The 24805-nt window shown below is 38.9% G+C and overlaps 2 protein-coding genes and 1 long non-coding RNA gene across 23 annotated transcripts in view; all 3 read left to right on the top strand.

Annotated features, from left to right (window-relative positions):
• The first annotated feature begins 57 nt into the window (after positions 1-57).
• Positions 58-8257, top strand: LOC135094273 (uncharacterized). Of its 12 annotated transcripts, none has more exons than XR_010263703.1 (6): positions 58-311; positions 2379-2482; positions 2750-2920; positions 4849-4943; positions 6765-6939; positions 8123-8257. It is a non-coding gene; the product is annotated as an uncharacterized LOC135094273 (long non-coding RNA). The 12 variants fall into 12 exon arrangements; XR_010263704.1 differs by having other exon boundaries at positions 60-311; positions 2750-2817; XR_010263702.1 differs by having other exon boundaries at positions 60-311; positions 2750-2822.
• Positions 8258-9774: 1517 nt separating this feature from the next.
• LOC135094401 (uncharacterized) lies at positions 9775-16578 on the top strand. Of its 10 annotated transcripts, XM_063994458.1 has the most exons (7): positions 10074-10212; positions 12154-12258; positions 12528-12595; positions 12684-12698; positions 14681-14775; positions 15072-15245; positions 16438-16578. In XM_063994458.1, the coding sequence occupies exons 1-5, from the start codon at positions 10155-10157 to the stop codon at positions 14690-14692; spliced, it is 258 nt and encodes an 85-aa protein (XP_063850528.1). In that variant the 5' UTR covers positions 10074-10154; the 3' UTR covers positions 14693-14775; positions 15072-15245; positions 16438-16578. The 10 variants fall into 10 exon arrangements, 5 of the variants coding, with proteins under 5 accessions (XP_063850528.1, XP_063850529.1, XP_063850527.1 ...); XR_010263790.1 differs by lacking the exon at positions 12684-12698 and having other exon boundaries at positions 9825-10084; XR_010263788.1 differs by having other exon boundaries at positions 9826-10084; positions 12528-12698.
• A 1369-nt stretch (positions 16579-17947) lies between these two features.
• LOC135094400 (3-ketoacyl-CoA thiolase, mitochondrial-like) overlaps positions 17948-24805 on the top strand; it is a 13323-nt gene continuing 6465 nt past the window's right edge. The window contains exons 1-6 of the mRNA XM_063994454.1: positions 17948-18170; positions 21154-21239; positions 21715-21931; positions 23344-23510; positions 24032-24163; positions 24643-24765. Of these exons, the coding sequence (XP_063850524.1) occupies positions 21913-21931; positions 23344-23510; positions 24032-24163; positions 24643-24765 (441 nt within the window). The 5' untranslated portion in view covers positions 17948-18170; positions 21154-21239; positions 21715-21912. The remainder of the gene's footprint in view (positions 18171-21153; positions 21240-21714; positions 21932-23343; positions 23511-24031; positions 24164-24642; positions 24766-24805) is intronic.

Here is a 24805-nt window from a genome sequence, read left to right as displayed (position 1 = left end):
TCATAAGTCTGTTACAATATGAGAGTAGTTGGTGCTTTTTATTGGAATCAATAAGTGTTTTGTGGATATGTTTAGGTGCGTAGTGCGAGGCACTGGCTGGCAGGGAGAGGAAGGAAGCAGGCGTCAGAGAGGAAGTGACTGTGTTCAAGGGGTACCATGAGCTGCTGCTTTATTTAACCTGGATTTTCGCTCAACAAGACAGTGACACGGGCCGTGGCTGCCTTCATGTGCTGGTGCAAGCTTGGTGCCTGCCGGGAGGTGCCTGGGAGGGCCGGTAGCAGCTGGTGAGGGCCAGCAAGGCTGTAACAGTGGTAAGTGAGCCACCCACCACTTGTCCAGCCAGGGAGTTTGCACAGTTTATTGTAACAGGCGACAACTCTGATGGTGTTGTTCTTTATAGTGACTCCGTGTCACGCACAACAACACACAGGACGCTCTGGTGAATTTTTTATTTTTTTATTTTTCAGTGTTTATTTTTAAGCCTCATATTTCACATTTTCTGCTGTTAGGGATATACTTGTGACAACATGCCACGGTGCTACAAACGGTCCCCACCTCCAGGACAAAATGCACACGAAATAATCACAACAGAAATTTAAAAAAACGCAAAAATTCCGTTTTAGCCAGTGATATCAGCTGAGGAGGAGGCAGCCTTCCCCCATTTATCCCCCAATATCTGCTTCATCTCTCCCTTATTGTAAGCCAAACATATAACAAAGTAGAGACACATGACTGGGCTTTCATATCCGCTAGCTAGGTATATCCGCCATTGCATGTTTGGGTGTGATGAAAGAATAACAGGCAAAATAGATGTTGCCTACAAGGGCGGCCATGATGGGTCGCTACCTGTTTCAGCCTGTCCGTTCCAATATTTTTTTAATATTTTCTTAACTTCTTTATTCTGCTTTTATAGTATGTTTTTATGGTTTATAAAAATATTTAGTTGCTTTAGAAGTGTTTTGCTTGGTTCTGTTAAGGAAATGTGTTGAATTTACCGTTGTTTTTAACGTAAATATAGGCTCGTTTTCCGCTGTTTTTTTTACATACCCCGGTAAGTCACTTTTTTATTTCAAGCTGTAATTACGTCCTCGTTGTTTTAAAAAATCGCTTATGATTTTTAAAGTGTTTCTTTGTTCCTGTTGAGTTAATTAAGTGGACTTTAAAATGGTTTATGGTCCCGTTAAAAGTTGTTATTATAACATTTTTTGTATTATTATTTCTCTATTTCAGTATGTAACTAACTTTTTATTGTTTTAAAAAATAGTTCATATTTTTTAAAGTGTCTTATCTTCTTGTTAAGTGAAAATGGGTGGACTTTTCAGTGGTTTTTAATCGTGTTTAGGTTCCAACACTTTTTTTTACACATTTGTTTTTTATTTGTTTACTTGTGGTTCTAGGTAACTTTTGATTCTTTAAAAAGATAGTTCGTATTTTTAATTTTTTTTAGAATTCCTGTAAACTCAAAATTTGTGGGCTGTTCAATGATTTTAATGGTGTGGAATGTTGCAACATTTTTTTTCATATTTCATTTGGATATATTTTAAATACTATGAAAGCTAGAGGTGTTATAATATTATGAATATTAGTTAAAGTATTTGTCAAGTCAGAATATATAAAGCATTCGAGCCTAGCTCTATTTTTTCTAGGGGTCAATTTCAAAATGAAATCCGTTACGATACGTATATTTACGTGACGTCATCAACGACCTGGGAGCTGGATCCGCTCCTCTGTCCTCATCAATATTTAACGTTCCTGGTGTGTTTTGGTATGCCTGAGGTGTGTTTTTGGGAGTTTTAAATGTTTTTCGGTCTGTTTCGGATGACTGGGTGTGGTTTGTGGTGTTTTAAGTGTTTTTAGCTGTTTTGGATGAGTTTGGGTGTGTTTTGGGTGGGTACAGCTGTCGTTTGGGTGTTTGTGGGTGTTTTAGGTGAGTTTGAATGTGTTTTGAGTGTGTTTATGGGATATTTTAGGTGAGTTTGATTTTTGGAGTGTTTTAGTTCGTGTTAGGGTGTTTTAGGTGTGTGTGATGGTAATTTGGTGATTTTTCTATGTGTTTATGATGTTTTGAGGGTGTTTTAGGGGTATTTTGGTGTGTTTAAAGGTGTTTTATGGTCCTCTAAAGCAGCTTAGTGTGTGTGGAGTATGTTTGGGGATGTTTTGGTGTGTTTTAATGTGTTTTGTTGTAATAGAAGTTGCTTTAAGAGTGTATTTTGAGATGTTGTAGGCTTGTTGGAGATGAGTATTATTGGTGTTATGGTAGAGGTGGAGTGCTTGAGGTAAGATAAAAGATTGTGTGGTGTTTTGGTGAGGCGTTGCGATGGTAGGAGTGTGTCAAGGGTGTTATAACGTGTGTTGTGATGCAATCCTTTTCTTTTCAGACACAAATGTAGAGACACGAGACAGAAAAGCAGGAACACCACCACCTCCAAAGCCACCATCACCACCACCACCAGGACAGTGGAAGAAAGGGAACAGACAAGCAGTGAGTGTTGAAAATAACTAATTAAATGCTCTTGTCTTTTATTATCTTGAGTATAAAATTATTAGGAATCTGACAGGATCTCTCTCTCTCTCTCTCTCTCTCTCTCTCTCTCTCTCTCTCTCTCTCTCTCTCTCTCTCTCTCTCTCTCTCTCTCTCTCTCTCTCTCTCTCAGACACACACACTACCACTTAACCTTAACCTAGCTTAACCTAACCTAACCCAACCAAAACAAGCCAAACCCTACCCAAACCTCCCCTCAACCCACAGGCACTGATGGGCGTGGCGTTCATCATGGTCTTCACTGGGCGGACTGTAGGGGCCGTGTCTTCTCACTAGTGAAGTACTGGCTCGTTCATTGCCTCTGTTGTCTACGCACTCACTCTTCCTGTGGCTAACAAACAATTATCTTCTCACTTCTTCCAGGAATTGCTGCCTGAGGTGTGTGTGTGTGTGTGTGTGTGTGTGCAGCAGCAGCCATCATCATCATGTACAGGGGCTGATGATGATTGTTCCTGCTTTCATCCTCATTGGGGCTAGCTAGACCAACCAGGGGCTGTACTCTGGGCTGACGCTGCATGCCATAGGTGGGTCTGGAGGGGCTGAGATAATGAGTGACTTAAGTAAACACACAGGAATACTCGTACTTAAAAAGGTTTGTATACACACAAACCATTACAAACACTAGGTAATGCTGATATACACACACAATTAAGACTGTTATACACTTAGAAACACACAGTAATATCTGCTAAGTTTCGTATATACTTAGAAACGCATACAAACACTTGCTAATGATGGTATACACACATAAACCTATAAGAGATGCTGGTTTATTTTCAGAAATCTATAAACATATTAGGTATGGCTAGTATACACAAATCAATACTTATATTAGGAATGTGTTAAATGATTGAGATGACTAATACTCTCTCTCTCTCTCTCTCTCTCTCTCTCTCTCTCTCTCTCTCTCTCTCTCTCTCTCTCTCTCTCTCTCTCTCTCTCTCTCTCTCTCTCTCTCTCTCTCTCTCTCTCTCTCTCATATCCTTACTACACCCTGCCTGTCCCTTTGCCGTAATATACCATTTCTGTCCTATACACCTCAATACACCCTTCCCTGCCTGTGTCATCTCTTTATATTTATCTATTTATATTTATATTTAGTGTTCCTTTTGTGTTTTGCGATGTTTTGATCAGTTTTGAATGCGTTTTGGTGTTTTGGGTGTTTTAAGTGTGTTTTAGGCTGTTTGGATGAGTTTGTGTGTGTTTTGGAGTGTTTTAAAATTGTTTTGGATCAGTTTGTGTGTGTTTAGGGGTGTTTTAAGTGTGTTTTTGGTTCCTTTAGATGAGTTTGTATGTGTTTTGATGTTTTAAGAATGTTTTGAGCTTTTGGGGATGAGTTCGTGTGTGTTTTGGGGTGTTTTAAGTATGTTTTGAGATTCTTTCAGATGAGTTTGTTTTGGGGTGTTTAATATGTTTTAAGCTATTTTGGATGAGTTTGGGTGTGTTTTGTGGTATTTTAAGTGTGTTTTTGGTTGTTTTGGATGAGTTTGGGTGTGTTTTGTGGTGTTTTAAGTGTGTTTTTTATTGTTTTGGATGTGTTTGTGTGTTTTGTGGTGTTTTAATTGTGTTTTTTGGTTGTTTTGGATGAGTTTGGGTGTGTTTTGTGGTGTTTTAAGTATGTTTTTGGTTGTTTTGCATGAGTTTGGGTGTTTTTTGTGGTGTTTTAACTGTGTTTTTTGGTTGTTTTGCATGAGTTTGGGTGTTTTTTGTGGTGTTTTAAGTGTGTTTTTGGTTGTTTTGGATGAGTTTGGATGTGTTTTGTGGTGTTTTAAGTGTGTTTTTGGTTGTTTTGGATGAGTTTGGGTGTGTTTTCCGTGGGTACAGGTGTGGTTTAGATGGTCGTGGGTGTGTTTCTGGGTGTTTTAGGTGGTTTGAATGTGTTTTGGGTGTGTTTTTGGGATATTTTAGGTGGGTTTGTGTGATTTTTGGAGTATTATAGTTTGTTTTAAAGTGCTTTAGGTGTGTTTGATGGTAATTTGGTGATTTTTCTGTGTTTAGCATGTTTTAGGGGTGTTTTGGTGTGTTTAGGAGTCTTTTAAGGTCCATGAAAGTAGGTTGGTGTGTGTTTGGTGTGTTTATGGATATTTTAGTCTGTTTTAATGTGTTTTCTTGTAATAGAAATTGCTTTGGCGTGTTTTTTGAGATGTTGTAGGCATGTTGGAAATAAGTGTTATGGGTGTTATGGTAGAGGCGGAGTGTTTGAGGCAAGATAAAAGATTGTGTGGTGTTTTGGTGAGGCGCTGCGATGGTAGAAGTGTGTCAGGGGTGTTATAGTGTGTGTTGTGATACAATCCTTTTCTTTTCAGACACAAATGTAGAGAGACAAGACATAAAAGCAGGAAGACCACCACCACCACCACCACTTTCATCATGACACTGGAAAAAAGGGTAGAGACAAGTGGTGAGTGTTGAAAATAACTAATTAAAAGCTTGTTGTCTTTTATTGTCTTGAGTATATAATGATTAGGAATCTGAGAGGATTCTCTCTCTCTCTCTCTCTCTCTCTCTCTCTCTCTCTCTCTCTCTCTCTCTCTCTCTCTCTCTCTCTCTCTCTCTCTCTCTCTCTCTCTCTCTCTCTCTCTCTCTCTCTCTCTCTCTCTCAGACACACACACAGTCACTTAACCTTAACCTAGCTTAACCCGTAAAGTGTTTAGTACGTATATATACGTTCGGGAGGGAAAGTGTTTAGTACGTATATATACGATCATCGTTTTCTTTTACTTCACGGCACCTAAACCTGTAGAAATGGTTCAAGATGTCTTTTCTATGCCTAAATATGATTTTGAAAGCTCACTCTCATTTTTATCGTATTGCTGTGGTCTATTACATAGAATGTATCCATGACCACGAATGATTTATTGAAAAAATAGGTATATTTATAAAAATATGTTAGTGGTGTCATAATTACTTATCAATATACTCAAAATACTGTTCAGTAGATCAGCTATTTTTATATTATTCCAACTTGAATAGCAATTTCAATATAATTTGTGTTCATGCGTACAGTCATCGTCGGTTGTGTTGGCAGCCCTGGGGCGTGAGGCGCCGGGTTGGTGGGCTGGCCCGGCAATGAGTCATGATAGCCAGACACGCTGCTACACCCTCGCTGTTAGCACTGTTAGCACGTGTTGTCCTGTGCACCATGCCGCGGGGCTTGACATCGGCGCAAATAGAGAATATTCTCTATGACGATAATTCTGCTGTCTTTTATGCACATGTGCTTTCATATCATTCATTCCTCATCTTACTTACTTTGGCCCACAGTAGATTGATAGAAGTATAGAACTGTAGTTGTAGTTAGTGTAGTGTTAGCTATACAGGCAGCCTCGTTTGGCCCAACAGGGTTGTTGCTGTCTGTTTCTCCTTTGTATTCATTCCTGGCTCGGAACCTGAGTCATCAGTTTCCCAGCCATACAGATTTTCATGGGATATGCTACAGTCCAGAGGTAATACACAATTACCTCTTAGATATACTTGTAAAATTGGGATATTATGTAAATTGTACAGTAGCAGAGCAATACCAAATTGGTCGGCAGCAAATGCAAAGACGCGGAAGCTACGTAGTAAATGGGAAAATGTTTGGGGTATGTGATCAGCTGGCGGGCGAGGGCGGACGGGCTGTGGTATGCAGGAGTACCAACATAAAAAAACATAAAATTCGTATAATGGGTTATTTGGGCAGCTGTGTGTAATTTTTTTGTTGTTGGTGTTACAAAACATGTTATGCTTGTGCAATGATGGGATAATATTGTGCTACTTATATACACATAGAGAAAATATAGTCTGTACGAGCGTGATAAATTTGTTACTATGATATGACTATAGAAAGGCTAGACAAACAATCTTCAGATATATTTTACAAGAAACTCAAACTAAACAATATATAGTCATGGAAGAAGCATTCACAGTGTGTCGGAAATAATAAATAAGAAGCGGAAGTTACATAGTACTGTTCTACATGTTTCGTCTTACGCACCGCCACTGGAGTATTGGTGCCACGCGTGAAAGGACTGACAGAAAACGACAGCTTACAGGGAACACACATATATCGCATTTATATCGTTCAAATCAGCTATTTTTTTGCAATTTTATAAGACAATAATATTATTTGGCCAAAATCCAACCCCACATGACCTCTTTCACTCCTATAAAGCAACACTGTACGGGTTAACCAAACCTAACCCAGCCAAAACAAGTCAAACCCTATCCCTCAACCCACAGGTACTGATGGGTGTGGCATTCAGCACAGGGCTTCACCACTGGGCCCACAGTGGGGGCTGCGTTCTCCCGCTGCAGAAGTAGTTTCTTCTTCATGGCCTCAGCTGTCTACGCACTTAGTGTTGCTATAGCTAACATACTGTTCTTTGCTCTCTTCTTCCAGGAATTGCTGCCTGAGGTGACTCTGTGTGTGTGTGTGTGTGTGTGTGTGTGTGTGCATGCAGGAACCATCATCATCAGGCACAGGGGCTGATGATGATTGTTCCTGCTTTCATCCTCATTGGGGCTAGCCAGGCCAACCTGGTGCTGTACTCTGGGCTGATGCTGCATGCCATAGGTGGGTCTGGAGGGGCTGGGATAATGAGTAACTTAAGTAAATAAACAAATACTTAAAAAAGGCTTGTATACACACAAAACATTACAAACTCTAGCTAATGCTGATATACACACGCAAACTTGTATACAAACAATATTATATACTGAGAAACACATATAAATACTATCTAAGGCTGGTATACACACACAAACTTGTATACACAGGCATACACTGAGAAAGGCATACAAATACCATGAGATGCTGGTATATGCTCAGAAATCTATACACATTAGGTAAGGCTAGTATGCACAAATCTATACTTATATTAGGAATGTATATTGAATGATTGAGATGACTAGTACTCTCTCTGCCTGTGTTTTGGGCTGTTAAAGGTGTTTTTGGATACATTTTAGGTGAGCACTGGTGTGCATTGTGTGGATATGGGTGTTTCTTGGTGCTTTAGATGGGTTTGGATGTTTTTTTGGGTTGTTTTAATTGGGTTTGTGGGGCATTTTGGTATGTTTCATTGTGTTTTAAATGTGTTTGGAGAAATTTTGGTGCTTTTTCTATGTGTTTAGGATACTTTGTGGACATAATGGTTTGTTTAGGTGTGTTTTAAGATGCTAGAAAGTAGCTCGGTCTGTGTTGGGTGTGTTTAGTGGTATTTTGGAGATGTTTTGGTGTGTTTTAGGCAATTTTAGTGCGATAGAAATTGCTTTGGTGTGTTTTGGTGAAGTAGTCATGATGGATATGAGTATTGGGGGTGTGAGGGTAGAGGCGGGGTGTTTGAGGTAAGATTAAAGATTCTGGGGTGTTTTGGGGAGGGGCTGCGATGGTAGAAGCGTGTCAGGGGTGTTATGGCGTGTGTTGTGATACATGAAGGTATTTGATGCAAGTGTGGGGGACATCAGAGTCTGAAGGGGGCGTTGTGGTGTAGGGGTGCGAGCAGGGGAGGTACTGGAGGTAGTAGGGGTGAGTGGGAGATAAATAGAGATGTACACATTAGATAGGCATTGATTCACTAATACAATCCTTTTCTTTACAGATACAAATGTATAGAGACAAGATGGAAAAGCAGGAAGACTACCACCACCACCACCACCACCATCATCACACCAGGACAGTGGAAGAAGGGGTAGAGACAGACAGTGAAAGTTGAAAAAATAAATAATTAATTGCTTCTTGTCTTTTATTGTCTTGAGTATGAAATTATTGTATGACGACACTCTCTCTCTCTCTCTCTCTCTCTCTCTCTCTCTCTCTCTCTCTCTCTCTCTCTCTCTCTCTCTCTCTCTCTCTCTCTCTCTCTCTCTTTGTCACACACACACACACACACACACACACACACGCAGACGAGGACAGACAGGCAACTAAAGAAAGTCAGAGAGAGAGAGAGAAAGTGTATTTAAGTAATTATCTTTAATTACCACAACACATACACGCGCGCGCACACACATTCATGTATGTTTACCTAAGGAGGGTTACATCACAGTAAGTGTGTGTGTGTCTATTTGGTATTTCTCGTGGGCGGAGCTTTTTAATGGAGGAGAGAGAGAGAGAGTGTGTGTTTATTTACTGTCTAAATGTTTACGATATTGAGAAAACTCAGTTTTTTTTTTTTTTATGGTACACTAATGTTACTTGAAATATGCAGACTTATTTGTACATGAATGTTTCCCAGAATTGTCCAGCAGGTGACCCTATCAGTAGCACCTCACCCACCATGAAACACACAGTGGTAGCCTTCCAAACACTTACTAATTTTTAATGGCGCAAATATATCTAAAAGTTTAATAATAACAGCAATAATATATATATATATATATATATATATATATATATATATATATATATATATATATATATATATATATATATATATATATATATATATATATATATATATATATATATATATATATATATATATATATATATATATATATATATATATATATATATATATATATATATATATATATATATATATATATATATATATATATATATATATATATATATATATATATATATATATATATATATATATATATATATATATATATATATATATATAAACTCTGGAACTCCCTGCCTGCTTCTGTATTTCCACCTTCCTATGACTTGAATTCCTTCAAGAGGGAAGTTTCAAGACACTTATTCATCAAATTTTTACAACTGCTTTGACCCTTTTATGGGACTGGCATTTCAGTGGGCATATTTTTTTTATTTGATTTTTGTTGCCTTTGGCCATAAAAAATATATATATATATATATATATATATATATATATATATATATATATATATATATATATATATATATATATATATATATATATATATATATATATATATATATATATATATATATATATATATATATATATATATATATATATATATATATATATATATATATGGGAATTATTATTATCTTTTTTTTTATGCAATATGGTAAAGACTTGATAATGATAAGTTGAGAGATAACGCAGTATTAATGCGAGGCTTTAAGTCACACAAGCTTTTAAGGACTTCATGTTACGCCACACAAGGCATGAGACACTGCAGTGTTAGCGCCGCCAGAACCACTTTGAATTTGGCGCTTGAATTAGTAATTTATAAATACTCTGACGATTACAGTTATATCGTCTTAGAATTTATTTTCTGCGTTTCCATTTTATTATATTTATTTTTTCATAAGTCTGTTACAATATGAGAGTAGTTGGTGCTTTTTATTGGAATCAATAAGTGTTTTGTGGATATGTTTAGGTGCGTAGTGCGAGGCACTGGCTGGCAGGGAGAGGAAGGAAGCAGGCGTCAGAGAGGAAGTGACTGTGTTCAAGGGGTACCATGAGCTGCTGCTTTATTTAACCTGGATTTTCGCTCAACAAGACAGTGACACGGGCCGTGGCTGCCTTCATGTGCTGGTGCAAGCTTGGCGCCTGCCGGGAGGTGCCTGGGAGGGCCGGTAGCAGCTGGTGAGGGCCAGCAAGGCTGTAACAGTGGTAAGTGAGCCACCCACCACTTGTCCAGCCAGGGAGTTTGCACAGTTTATTGTAACAGGCGACAACTCTGATGGTGTTGTTCTTTATAGTGACTCCGTGTCACGCACAACAACACACAGGACGCTCTGGTGAATTTTGTTTTTATTTATTTTTCAGTGTTTATTTTTAAGCCTCATATTTCACATTTTCTGCTGTTAGGGATATACTTGTGACAACATGCCACGGTGCTACAAACGGTCCCCATTTCCAGGACAAAATGCACACGAAATAATCACAACAGAAATAAAAAAAAACGCAAAAATTCCGTTTTAGCCAGTGATATCAGCTGAGGAGGAGGCAGCCTTCCCCCATTTATCCCCCAATATCTGCTTCATCTCTCCCTTATTGTAAGCCAAACATATAACAAAGTAGAGACACATGACTGAACTTTCATATCCGCTAGCTAGGTATATCCGCCATTGCATGTTTGGGTGTGATGAAAGAATAACAGGCAAAATAGATGTTGCCTACAAGGGCGGCCATGATGGGTCGCTACCTGTTTCAGCCTGTCCGTTCCAATATTTTTTTAATATTTTCTTAACTTCTTTATTCTGCTTTTATAGTATGTTTTTATGGTTTATAAAAATATTTAGTTGCTTTAGAAGTGTTTTGCTTGGTTCTGTTAAGGAAATGTGTTGAATTTACCGTTGTTTTTAACGTAAATATAGGCTCGTTTTCCGCTGTTTTTTTTACATACCCCGGTAAGTCACTTTTTTATTTCAAGCTGTAATTACGTCCTCGTTGTTTTAAAAAATCGCTTATGATTTTTAAAGTGTTTCTTTGTTCCTGTTGAGTTAATTAAGTGGACTTTAAAATGGTTTATGGTCCCGTTAAAAGTTGTTATTATAACATTTTTTGTATTATTATTTCTCTATTTCAGTATGTAACTAACTTTTTATTGTTTTAAAAAATAGTTCATATTTTTTAAAGTGTCTTATCTTCTTGTTAAGTGAAAATGGGTGGACTTTTCAGTGGTTTTTAATCGTGTTTAGGTTCCAACACTTTTTTTTTACACATTTTGTTTTTTATTTGTTTACTTGTGGTTCTAGGTAACTTTTGATTCTTTAAAAAGATAGTTCGTATTTTTAAAATTTTTTAGAATTCCTGTAAACTCAAAATTTGTGGGCTGTTCAATGATTTTAATGGTGTGGAATGTTGCAACATTTTTTTTCATATTTCATTTGGATATATTTTAAATACTATGAAAGCTAGAGGTGTTATAATATTATGAATATTAGTTAAAGTATTTGTCAAGTCAGAATATATAAAGCATTCGAGCCTAGCTCTATTTTTTCTAGGGGTCAATTTCAAAATGAAATCCGTTACGATACGTATATTTACGTGACGTCATCAACGACCTGGGAGCTGGATCCGCTCCTCTGTCCTCATCAATATTTAACGTTCCTGGTGTGTTTTGGTATGCCTGAGGTGTGTTTTTGGGAGTTTTAAATGTTTTTCGGTCTGTTTCGGATGACTGGGTGTGGTTTGTGGTGTTTTAAGTGTTTTTAGCTGTTTTGGATGAGTTTGGGTGTGTTTTGGGTGGGTACAGCTGTCGTTTGGGTGTTTGTGGGTGTTTTAGGTGAGTTTGAATGTGTTTTGAGTGTGTTTATGGGATATTTTAGGTGAGTTTGATTTTTGGAGTGTTTTAGTTCGTGTTAGGGTGTTTTAGGTGTGTGTGATGGTAATTTGGTGATTTTTCTATGTGTTTATGATGTTTTGAGGGTGTTTTAGGGGTATTTTGGTGTGTTTAAAGGTGTTTTATGGTCCTCTAAAGCAGCTTAGTGTGTGTGGAGTATGTTTGGGGATGTTTTGGTGTGTTTTAATGTGTTTTGTTGTAATAGAAGTTGCTTTAAGAGTGTATTTTGAGATGTTGTAGGCTTGTTGGAGATGAGTATTATTGGTGTTATGGTAGAGGTGGAGTGCTTGAGGTAAGATAAAAGATTGTGTGGTGTTTTGGTGAGGCGTTGCGATGGTAGGAGTGTGTCAAGGGTGTTATAACGTGTGTTGTGATGCAATCCTTTTCTTTTCAGACACAAATGTAGAGACACGAGACAGAAAAGCAGGAAACACCACCACCTCCAAAGCCACCATCACCACCACCACCAGGACAGTGGAAGAAAGGGAACAGACAAGCAGTGAGTGTTGAAAATAACTAATTAAATGCTCTTGTCTTTTATTATCTTGAGTATAAAATTATTAGGAATCTGACAGGATCTCTCTCTCTCTCTCTCTCTCTCTCTCTCTCTCTCTCTCTCTCTCTCTCTCTCTCTCTCTCTCTCTCTCTCTCTCTCTCTCTCTCTCTCTCTCAGACACACACACTACCACTTAACCTTAACCTAGCTTAACCTAACCTAACCCAACCAAAACAAGCCAAACCCTACCCAAACCTCCCCTCAACCCACAGGCACTGATGGGCGTGGCGTTCATCACGGTCTTCACTGGGCGGACTGTAGGGGCCGTGTCTTCTCACTGGTGAAGTACTGGCTGGTTCATTGCCTCTGTTGTCTACGCACTCACTCTTCCTGTGGCTAACAAACTATTATCTTCTCACTTCTTCCAGGAATTGCTGCCTGAGGTGTGTGTGTGTGTGTGTGTGTGTGTGTGTGTGTGTGTGTGTGTGTGTGTGTGTGTGTGTGTGTGTCAGCAGCAGCCATCATCATCATGTACAGGGGCTGATGATGATTGTTCCTGCTTTCATCCTCATTGGGGCTAGCTAGACCAACCAGGGGCTGTACTCTGGGCTGACGCTGCATGCCATAGGTGGGTCTGGAGGGGCTGAGATAATGAATGACTTAAGTAAACACACAGGAATACTTAAAAAAGGTTTGTATACACACAAACCATTACAAACACTAGGTAATGCTGATATACACACACAATTAAGACTGTTATACACTTAGAAACACACAATAATATCTGCTAAGTTTCGTATATACTTAGAAACGCATACAAACACTTGCTAATGATGGTATACACACATAAACCTATAAGAGATGCTGGTTTATTTTCAGAAATCTATAAACATATTAGGTATGGCTAGTATACACAAATCAATACTTATATTAGGAATGTGTTAAATGATTGAGATGACTAATTCTCTCTCTCTCTCTCTCTCTCTCTCTCTCTCTCTCTCTCTCTCTCTCTCTCTCTCTCTCTCTCTCTCTCTCTCTCTCTCTCTCTCTCTCTCTCTCTCTCTCTCTCTCTCTCTCTCTCTCTCTCTCTCTCTCTCATATATCCTTACTACACCCTGCCTGTCCCTTTGCCGTAATATACCATTTCTGTCCTATACACCTCAATACACCCTTCCCTGCCTGTGTCATCTCTTTATATTTATCTATTTATATTTATATTTAGTGTTCCTTTTGTGTTTTGCGATGTTTTGATCAGTTTTGAATGTGTTTTGGTGTTTTGGGTGTTTTAAGTGTGTTTTAAGCTGTTTGGATGAGTTTGTGTGTGTTTTGGAGTGTTTTAAAAGTGTTTTGGATCAGTTTGTGTGTGTTTAGGGGTGTTTTAAGTGTGTTTTTGGTTCCTTTAGATGAGTTTGTATGTGTTTTGATGTTTTAAGAATGTTTTGAGCTTTTGGGGATGAGTTCGTGTGTGTTTTGGGGTGTTTTAAGTATGTTTTGAGTTCTTTCAGATGAGTTTGTTTTGGGGTGTTTAATATGTTTTAAGCTATTTTGGATGAGTTTGGGTGTGTTTTGTGGTATTTTAAGTGTGTTTTTGGTTGTTTTGGATGAGTTTGGGTGTGTTTTGTGGTGTTTTAAGTGTGTTTTTTATTGTTTTGGATGTGTTTGTGTGTTTTGTGGTGTTTTAAGTGTGTTTTTTGGTTGTTTTGGATGAGTTTGGGTGTGTTTTGTGGTGTTTTAAGTGTGTTTTTGGTTGTTTTGTATGAGTTTGGGTGTTTTTTGTGGTGTTTTAACTGTGTTTTTGGTTGTTTTGCATGAGTTTGGGTGTTTTTTGTGGTGTTTTAAGTGTGTTTTTGGTTGTTTTGGATGAGTTTGGATGTGTTTTGTGGTGTTTTAAGTGTGTTTTTGGTTGTTTTGGATGAGTTTGGGTGTGTTTTCCGTGGGTACAGGTGTGGTTTAGATGGTCGTGGGTGTGTTTCTGGGTGTTTTAGGTGGTTTGAATGTGTTTTGGGTGTGTTTTTGGGATATTTTAGGTGGGTTTGTGTGATTTTTGGAGTATTATAGTTTGTTTTAAAGTGCTTTAGGTGTGTTTGATGGTAATTTGGTGATTTTTCTGTGTTTAGCATGTTTTAGGGGTGTTTTGGTGTGTTTAGGAGTCTTTTAAGGTCCATGAAAGTAGGTTGGTGTGTGTTTGGTGTGTTTATGGATATTTTAGTGTGTTTTAATGTGTTTTCTTGTAATAGAAATTGCTTTGGCGTGTTTTTTGAGATGTTGTAGGCATGTTGGAAATAAGTGTTATGGGTGTTATGGTAGAGGCGGAGTGTTTGAGGCAAGATAAAAGATTGTGTGGTGTTTTGGTGAGGCGCTGCGATGGTAGAAGTGTGTCAGGGGTGTTATAGTGTGTGTTGTGATACAATCCTTTTCTTTTCAGACACAAATGTAGAGAGACAAGACATAAAAGCAGGAAGACCACCACCACCACCACCACTTTCATCATGACACTGGAAAAAAGGGTAGAGACAAGTGGTGAGTGTTGAAAATAACTAATTAAATGCTTGTTGTCTTTTATTGTCTTGAGTATATAATGATTAGGAATCTGAGAGGATTCTCTCTCTCTCTCTCTCTCTCTCTCTCTCTCTCTCTCTCTCTCTCTCTCTCTCTCTCTCTCTCTCTCTCTCTCTCTCTCTCTCTCTCTCTCTCTCTCTCTCTCTCTCTCTCTCTCTCTCTCTCTCTCAGACACACACACAGTCACTTAACCTTAACCTAGCTTAACCAAACCTAACCCAGCCAAAACAAGTCAAACCCTATCCCTCAACCCACAGGTACTGATGGGTGTGGCATTCGGCACAGGCTTCACCACTGGGCCCACAGTGGGGGCTGCGTTCTCCCGCTGCAGAAGTAGTTTCTTCTTCATGGCCTCAGCTGTCTACGCACTTAGTGTTGCTATAGCTAACATACTGTTCTTTGCTCTCTTCTTCCAGGAATTGCTGCCTGAGGTGACTCTGTGTGTGTGTGTGTGTGTGTGTGTGTGTGTGTGTGTGTGTGTGTGTGTGTGTGCATGCAGGAACCATCATCATCAGGCACAGGGGCTGATGATGATTGTTCCTGCTTTCATCCTCATTGGGGCTAGCCAGGCCAACCTGGTGCTGTACTCTGGGCTGATGCTGCATGCCATAGGTGGGTCTGGAGGGGCTGGGATAATGAGTAACTTAAGTAAATACACAAATACTTAAAAGAGACTTGTATACACACAAAACATTACAAACTCTAGCTAATGCTGATATACACACGCAAACTTGTATACAAACAATATTATATACTGAGAAACACATATAAATACTATCTAAGGCTGGTATACACACACAAACTTGTATACACAGTCATACACTGAGAAAGGCATACAAATACCATGAGATGCTGGTATATGCTCAGAAATCTATACACATTATGCACAAATCTATACATATATTAGGAATGTATATTGAATGATTGAGATGAGTAGTACTCTCTCTGCCTGTGTTTTGGGCTATTAAAGGTGTTTTTGGATACATTTTAGGTGAGCACTGGTGTGCATTGTGTGGATATGGGTGTTTCTTGGTGTTTTAGATGGGTCTGGATGTTTTTTTGGGTTGTTTTAATTGGGTTTGTGGGGCATTTTGTGATGTTTCATTGTGTTTTAAATGTGTTTGGAGAAATTTTGGTGCTTTTTCTATGTGTTTAGGATACTTTGCGGACATAATGGTTTGTTTAGGTGTGTTTTAAGATGCTAGAAAGTAGCTCGGTCTGTGTTGGGTGTGTTTAGTGGTATTTTGGAGATGTTTTGGTGTGTTTTAGGCAATTTTAGTGCGATAAAAATTGCTTTGGTGTGTTCTGGTGAAGTAGTCATGATGGATATGAGTATTGGGGGTGTGAGGGTAGAGGCGGGGTGTTTGAGGTAAGATAAAAGATTCTGGGGTGTTTTGGGGAGGGGCTGCGATGGTAGAAGCGTGTCAGGGGTGTTATGGCGTGTGTTGTGATACATGAAGGTATTTGATGCAAGTGTGGGGGACATCAGAGTCTGAAGGGGGCGTTGTGGTGTAGGGGTGCGAGCAGGGGAGGTACTGGAGGTAGTAGGGGTGGGTGGGAGATAAATAGAGATGTACACATTAGATAGGCATTGATTCACTAATACAATCCTTTTCTTTACAGATACAAATGTATAGAGACAAGATGGAAAAGCAGGAAGACTACCACCACCACCACCACCACCACCACCATCATCACACCAGGACAGTGGAAGAAGGGGTAGAGACAGACAGTGAAAGTTGAAAAAATAAATAATTAATTGCTTCTTGTCTTTTATTGTCTTGAGTATGAAATTATTGTATGACGACACTCTCTCTCTCTCTCTCTCTCTCTCTCTCTCTCTCTCTCTCTCTCTCTCTCTCTCTCTCTCTCTCTCTCTCTCTCTCTCTTTGTCACACACACACACACACACACACACGCAGACGAGGACAGACAGGCAACTAAAGAAAGTCAGAGAGAGAGAGAGAAAGTGTATTTAAGTAATTATCTTCAATTACCACAACACATACACGCGCGCGCGCGCACACACACATTCATGTACGTTTACCTAAGGAGGGTTACATCACAGTAAGTGTGTGTGTGTCTATTTGGTATTTCTCGTGGGCGGAGCTTTTTAATGGAGGAGAGAGAGAGAGAGTGTGTGTGTTTATTTACTGTCTAAATGTTTACGATATTGAGAAAACTTTTTTTTTTTTTTTTTTTATGGTATATTAATGTTACTTGAAATACGCAGAGTTATTTGTACATGAATGTTTCCCAGAATTGTCCAGCAGGTGACCCTATCAGTAGCAGCTCACCCACCATGAAACACAGTGGTAGCCTTCCAAACACTTACTAATTTTTAATGGCGTAAATATATCTAAAAGTTTAATAATAACAGCAATAATATATATATACATATATATATATATATATATATATATATATATATATATATATATATATATATATATATATATATATATATATATATATATATATATATATATATATAAACTCTGGAACTCCCTGCCTGCTTCTGTATTTCCACCTTCCTATGACTTGAATTCCTTCAAGAGGGAAGTTTCAAGACACTTATTCATCAATTTTTTACCACTGCTTTGACCCTTTTATGGGACTGGCATTTCAGTGGGCATATTTTTTTTATTTGATTTTTGTTGCCTTTGGGTATAAAAAAAAAAAATATATATATATATATATATATATATATATATATATATATATATATATATATATATATATATATATATATATATATATATATATATGGGAATTATTATTATCTTTTTTTTATGCAATATGGTAAAGACTTGATAATGATAAGTTGAGAGATAACGCAGTATTAATGCGAGGCTTTAAGTCACACAAGCTTTTTAAGGACTTCATGTTACGCCACACAAGGCATGAGACACTGCACAGTGTTAGCGCCGCCAGAACCACTTTGAATTTGGCGCTTGAATTAGTAATTTATAAATACTCTGACGATTACAGTTATATCGTCTTAGAATTTATTTTCTGCGTTTCCATTTTATTATATTTATTTTTTCATAAGTCTGTTACAATATGAGAGTAGTTGGTGCTTTTTATTGGAATCAATAAGTGTTTTGTGGATATGTTTAGGTGCGTAGTGCGAGGCACTGGCTGGCAGGGAGAGGAAGGAAGCAGGCGTCAGAGAGGAAGTGACTGTGTTCAAGGGGTACCATGAGCTGCTGCTTTATTTAACCTGGATTTTCGCTCAACAAGACAGTGACACGGGCCGTGGCTGCCTTCATGTGCTGGTGCAAGCTTGGTGCCTGCCGGGAGGTGCCTGGGAGGGCCGGTAGCAGCTGGTGAGGGCCAGCAAGGCTGTAACAGTGGTAAGTGAGCCACCCACCACTTGTCCAGCCAGGGAGTTTGCACAGTTTATTGTAACAGGCGACAACTCTGATGGTGTTGTTCTTTATAGTGACTCCGTGTCACGCACAACAACACACAGGACGCTCTGGTGAATTTTTTATTTTTTTATTTTTCAGTGTTTATTTTTAAGCCTCATATTTCACATTTTCTGCTGTTAGGGATATACTTGTGACAACATGCCACAGTGCTACAAACGGTCCCCACCTCCAGGACAAAATGCACACGAAATAATCACAACAGAAATTTAAAAAAACGCAAAAATTCCGTTTTAGCCAGTGATATCAGCTGAGGAGGAGGCAGCCTTCCCCAATTTATCCCCCAATATCTGCTTCATCTCTCCCTTATTGTAAGCCAAACATATAGCAAAGTAGAGACACATGACTGAACTTTCATATCCGCTAGCTAGGTATATCCGCCATTGCATGTTTGGGGTGTGAAGAAAGAATAACAGGCAAAATAGATGTTGCCTACAAGGGCGGCCATGATGGGTCGCTACCTGTTTCAGCCTGTCCGTTCCAATATTTTTTTAATATTTTCTTAACTTCTTTATTCTGCTTTTATAGTATGTTTTTATGGTTTATAAAAATATTTAGTTGCTTTAGAAGTGTTTTGCTTGGTTCTGTTAAGGAAATGTGTTGAATTTACCGTTGTTTTTAACGTAAATATAGGCTCGTTTTCCGCTGTTTTTTTTACATACCCCGGTAAGACACTTTTTTATTTCAAGCTGTAATTACGTCCTCGTTGTTTTAAAAAATCGCTTATGATTTTTAAAGTGTTTCTTTGTTCCTGTTGAGTTAATTAAGTGGACTTTAAAATGGTTTATGGTCCCGTTAAAAGTTGTTATTATAACATTTTTTGTATTATTATTTCTCTATTTCAGCTTGTAACTAACTTTTTATTGTTCTAAAAAATAGTTCATATTTTTTAAAGTGTCTTATCTTCTTGTTAAGTGAAAATGGGTGGACTTTTCAGTGGTTTTTAATCGTGTTTAGGTTCCAACACTTTTTTTACACATTTGTTTTTTTATTTGTTTACTTGTGGTTCTAGGTAACTTTTGATTCTTTAAAAAGATAGTTCGTATTTTTTAAATTTTTTAGAATTCCTGTAAACTCAAAATTTGTGGGCTGTTCAATGATTTTAATGGTGTGGAATGTTCCAACATTTTTTTCATATTTCATTTGGATATATTTTAAATACTATGAAACCTAGAAGTGTTATAATATTATGAATATTAGTTAAAGTATTTGTCAAGTCAGAATATATAAAGCATTCGAGCCTAGCTCTATTTTTTCTAGGGGTCAATTTCAAAATGAAATCCGTTACGATACGTATATTTACGTGACGTCATCAACGACCTGGGAGCTGGATCCGCTCCTCTGTCCTCGTCAATATTTAGCGTTCCTGGTGTGTTTTGGTGTGCCTGAGGTGTGTTTTTGGGGGATTTTAAATGTTTTTCGGTCTGTTTCGGATGACTGGGTGTGGTTTGTGGTGTTTTAAGTGTGTTTTTGTCTGTTTTGGATGAGTTTGGGTGTGTTTTGGGTGGGTACAGCTGTCGTTTGGGTGTTTGTGGGTGTTTTAGGTGAGTTTGAATGTGTTTTGAGTGTGTTTATGGGATATTTTAGGTGAGTTTGATTTTTGGAGTGTTTCAGTTCGTGTTAGGGTGTTTTAGGTGTGTGTGATGGTAATTTGGTGATTTTTCTATGTGTTTATGATGTTTTGAGGGTGTTTTAGGGGTATTTTGGTGTGTTTAAAGGTGTTTTATGGTCCTTGAAAGCAGCTTGGTGTGTGTGGAGTGTGTTTGGGGAAGTTTTGGTGTGTTTTAATGTGTTTTGGTGTGATAGAAGTTGCTTTGGTGTGTTTTTTGAGATGTTGTAGGCATGTTGGAGATGAGTATTGGGGGTGTTATGATAGAGGCAGAGTGCTTGAGGTAAGACAAAAGATTCTGTGGTGTTTTGGTGAGGCGTTGCGATTGTAGAAGTGTGTCACCTAGACTTGTGTTTTCCTACACCTTAGTACAACCCTTCTGTCTGCTTCTACACCTTAATACACCCTGTCTGGCCCCTGCATCTTATTAAACTGTTCCTCAATAAACCCTGCATGCTTTCCGTCTCATTTTTGTCCTACTTTACAACACCCTGTCTGTCCCTACTACTTTATACACCCTTCCTGTCCCCTACACCTCAATACACCCTTCCCTGCCTGTAACATCTGTTTATATTTATCTGTTTATATTTATATTTAGTGTTCCTTTTGTGTGTTTTGGGGTATTTTTATCAGTTTTGGATGAGTTTTGGTGTGTTTGGTGTTTTAAATGTGTTGTGGGCTGTTTTGGATGAATTTACGTGTGTTATGTGGTATTTTAAGTGTGTTTTGAGCTGTTTTGAATGACCTTTGCTGTATTTTGTGGTGTTTTAAGTGTGTTTTTGGCTGCTTTGGATGAGTTTGGGTGTGTTTTGGATGGGTACGGATGTGATTTGGGTGGGTGTGGGTGTGTTTCAGGGTGTTTTAGGTGGGTTTAGATGTATTTTGGGGTATTTTAGATGTGTTTTAGGTTGGTTTGTGGGTGTTTTTGGTGTTTTTTGTGTCTTTTAGGATTTTTTAGGCATGTTTGTGGGGTATTTTGGTGCATTTGCGATGTGTTTAGGCTGTTATGGGGATGTTTAGAGGTGTTTTAAGATGCTTGAAAGTAGCTTGGTGTGTGTTGGGTGTGTTTGGGGATGTTTTGGGGGTGTTTTAAGGTTTTTTTGGTACGATAGAAGTCGCTGTGGGGTGTTTTGGGGATGATCCAAGCATGTTTGAGACGAGTATTGGGGGTGTTAAGTTAGAAGCGGGGTGCTTGAGGCAAGATGATAAAATTTGTGGTGTTTTGGTGAGACGCTGCGATGGTAGAAATGTGTCAGGGGTGTTATAGCGTGTGTTGTGATACAATCCTTTTCTTTTCAGACACAAATGTAGAGAGACAAGACAGAAAAGCAGGAAGACCACCACCACCAACACCAGGACAGTGGAAGAAAGGGTAGAGACAAGCAGTGAGTGTTGAAAAATGTTTGTTGTCTTTTATTGTCTTGGTTATGAAATGATAGGAAACTGACAGGATTCTCTCTCTCTCTCTCTCTCTCTCTCTCTCTCTCTCTCTCTCTCTCTCTCTCTCTCTCTCTCTCTCTCTCTCTCTCTCTCTCTCTCTCTCTCTCTCTCTCTCTCCCCTCTGATATACATGTGTCCAGAGGGGTTATTTAGTATATATCTTTTCCCTTCTATCAGTTCAAGACGTCGATGATCAGGGTATTGTGTATAGAATGGTATTTATGTATTGTGGGTATTTACTCGTATGGGCGCACATAATAATAATAGCCAGTTAAATAAGTCGTCTGCATTACTAGCGGGAATAAAACCCACGCATGGAAACCTAAAACAAATCATATCTGCAGGTTTTGGATATAGTGCTTGTGGGAGGGTAAAGCGGAGACCGGCACCTCAGTGGGCCTTTTTATTACTATTTTTAAGATTTTGTTGCCCATGGCTGGTACTCTTCCTACATAAAAAAAAAAAAAAAAAAAAAAAAACGCCTGGTCAAAGCCACAGCCAGGGGACGAAGCCGGACGCCGCTTCGACCAGCTGATTGTTGGCTGGCAGGACCGCTAGAGTGACCGGCGACCCGCACACTCTTCTCATACTCATTCCTCCTCCTCTGCAGACACAAAAATGGCTTCTCTGACCCGAGGTAAGCCTATTGTCACCTACAAGTGCATTAACCCAAGCGGTGATGCTGTACAGGTTGATATAAAAGTAGAATTAAGGTATGAGAAGATATCTGGGGAAAAGTTAGTAGGAGATAAGGATCACGGCTGTTTTTGTTACTAATACTCATGTTATGGGTGGGTGATGGGTGATGGGTGTGGAGTTGAGTGGTGGGGAGGTATGGGGTGAGTTTTGGGTAATTAGGAGAAGCAGGGAAGGGAAGGGAGGGGGCGGGGCAGTGGTGAGAGGTGTGGTGGGGAGGCGAGTGCTGCTTGGGGTGGGTGGGGGGCCGGGAGACGCACCGGGCACCCAGCAACAATACTTCTGTGCATGTTTAAGTAAGGGAAGCTGCACCAAGCCATCACACCTACACTTGGCAGGCCTTGTATACCACACACAAGAGAATACAACACACACACACACACACACACACACACACACACACACACACACACACACACACACACACACACACACACACACACACACACACACACACACACACACACACACACACCTGATGGCATACTGATGTAGCAGCTCGAGGGTTTCGCACGACACCGGCCCTGCAATGGGAAATTTTCATTGTACTGCCCCTGTTGGTAATTATTAAGAGGTCATGCGGCTGTTTCCATTTTTTTTTTTTTTTTTTTTTTTTCTTTCGGTTCCTACCCCCTGCAGTGTTGGGTACCTGGTGGGAAAGTATGGTTTTAAGGCTGGGAAAGGTAAAATAGAGCCCAATACTGCCTCTTTCCTGCAAGAACTTTAAGAAATGCTTGGTATATTGTGGACACGTCAATGATTTTTTATTTATTTATTTATTATTATTATTATTATTATTATTATTATTATTATTATTATTATTATTATTATTATTATTACTATTATTAACATTAGGTATTATTTTTTATTTATTTATTTATTTATTTATTTTATTTTTTTTACTTTTTTTTTTATTATTTTTATTTTTTTTTTATTTATTTATTTTTCATGTATGAGGATCACTGGCCTTTTGCAACAGAATTATAAGAAAAAAAAAGACCCACTGAGGTGCCGGTCCCCAAACAAAGTCAAAAGCAGTCATTGGAAATTAAAGAATAAATGTGTGGCCAGCGATACCTTAGTAAGAGGCTGTTCTTGGCATAGTTTACCTTTCCCTGTCTGAAAACCCCACATTCCTACCAAATCCCCAATATTGCACAGGAAAGCAGTAAAAAAAAAAAGAAAGAAAAAGAAAAAAGAGCTGTGTGCCTCTTCTTAATTACCCTCCTGTTTATTTAGGTGAAAATTAATACAAGACAAACAATTACATGCTTAATATTGCAGATGTGACTAATGCTTGATGTGTGTGTGTGTGTGTGTGTGTGTGTGTGTGTGTGTGTGTGATCCCACCAGGTATCTTCATCGTGGGCGCCAAGAGGACACCTTTTGGCACCTTTGGGGGTAAGCTGGCCAAGCACACGCCCACTGACTTGCAGGAGGTAGCGGCCAAGGCAGCACTGACGGCTGCGAATGTCAAGCCAGAGAATGTGGACTCTGTGGTGATTGGGAATGTGATTGGGGGTGAGTGGTGGTGGTGGTGGTGGTGATTGGTGTGATGGAACTAATGCTTGGAGACTGGGAGGGGCCTGTAAACTTTATTTTCTTTAGAGAAGTGTATATCAAGAGGGGATCTGTTAGTCTTCAAGTGGTATAGGTAATGTAGGAAGGGTAAGTAAAATTCTCATGGTCAGTGATTAGAATAGGACCAGAAATAATGAGGTCAAGCTTAAATACTTAAATTTAAGAAAGAGATACGAAAGAATTGGTCCTCAAATGGTATTGTAGATAAAGGGATGGACTGAATAATCAGATGAAGTCGGTGCTGAGTCATTAGGGAGCTTAAAATTAGACAAATTATGTATGGGAATGATAGATGGAAACAGGCAAGCAAGTTTCATACAGGGACTGGTGTGTGTGTGTGTGTGTGTGTGTGTGTGTGTGTGTGTGTTGACCTGATGGTTTCCTGCACCAACCCTTGTGTTTTTATGGGCTAGCTGATCCATGTTACAACTGCTGAGGTAGCTGTGTATTCCCCTGGCAGTGCGCCCACACGGACACCATCTACATCGCCCGGCACGTTGGCCTGCGCTGCGGTGTGCCCATCGAGGTGCCGGCGCTGGCTGTCAACAGGCTGTGTGGCTCCGGGTTCCAGTCGGTCATCAATGGTGCTCACGTAAATAAGGCTTCTTGATTTTTCTTTTGTTTGTTTTATAGTTTTGTTGGGTTAATATTCAATTCTTTAATTTTTTGTGTTTGTTTTTATAGTTTTATGTTAGCTTAGTAATTGATTTTTTAACTTCTTGTATTTGTTTTCTAGTTTTGTTGGCTTAGTATTCATTTTTTTACTTTTTACATCTTGGATTTTTAGCTTTTATTGAGATGCTTTGTGTGGAGCTTTGTAGTTTTCCATCTGTTCTCATGCTAGGTTTGGGCTCAGCTGTTACCCTTTCCCTTATCCTCTTTTGATTACTTTCTCCTTCCCTTATGTTCTTTTGTTCTTGATGTTTCTCTCACCCTCCCTTACTTCTCCATATATTCTAACACCCCCACACACTTAACATCCTATACCTTCTCTTATTTCCTTACACCAGTGCTTTAAAAGAGGATATGGATGTGTTACTCAGGATAATATTTCTACTTCCTCTCCTACAGGATATTCTGATGGGGGACAGCAAGGTGGTGCTGACGGGAGGCACGGACAGCATGAGCATGGCGCCCTACGCTGTCCGCAACATTCGGTTTGGAACCCGTCTTGGCGCTGACCTGACCATGGAGGTGTGTGGGGCATGAGGGAAGGGAAGGAGAGAGGAAGAGT

The sequence above is a fragment of the Scylla paramamosain genome, chromosome 45 (genome assembly GCF_035594125.1).
Source record: "Scylla paramamosain isolate STU-SP2022 chromosome 45, ASM3559412v1, whole genome shotgun sequence".
In the NCBI taxonomy this organism is placed as follows: Eukaryota; Metazoa; Arthropoda; class Malacostraca; order Decapoda; family Portunidae; genus Scylla; species Scylla paramamosain.
Note: the sequence above shows the minus strand (reverse complement) of the source record. Positions and strands in the feature narration are given on the sequence as shown.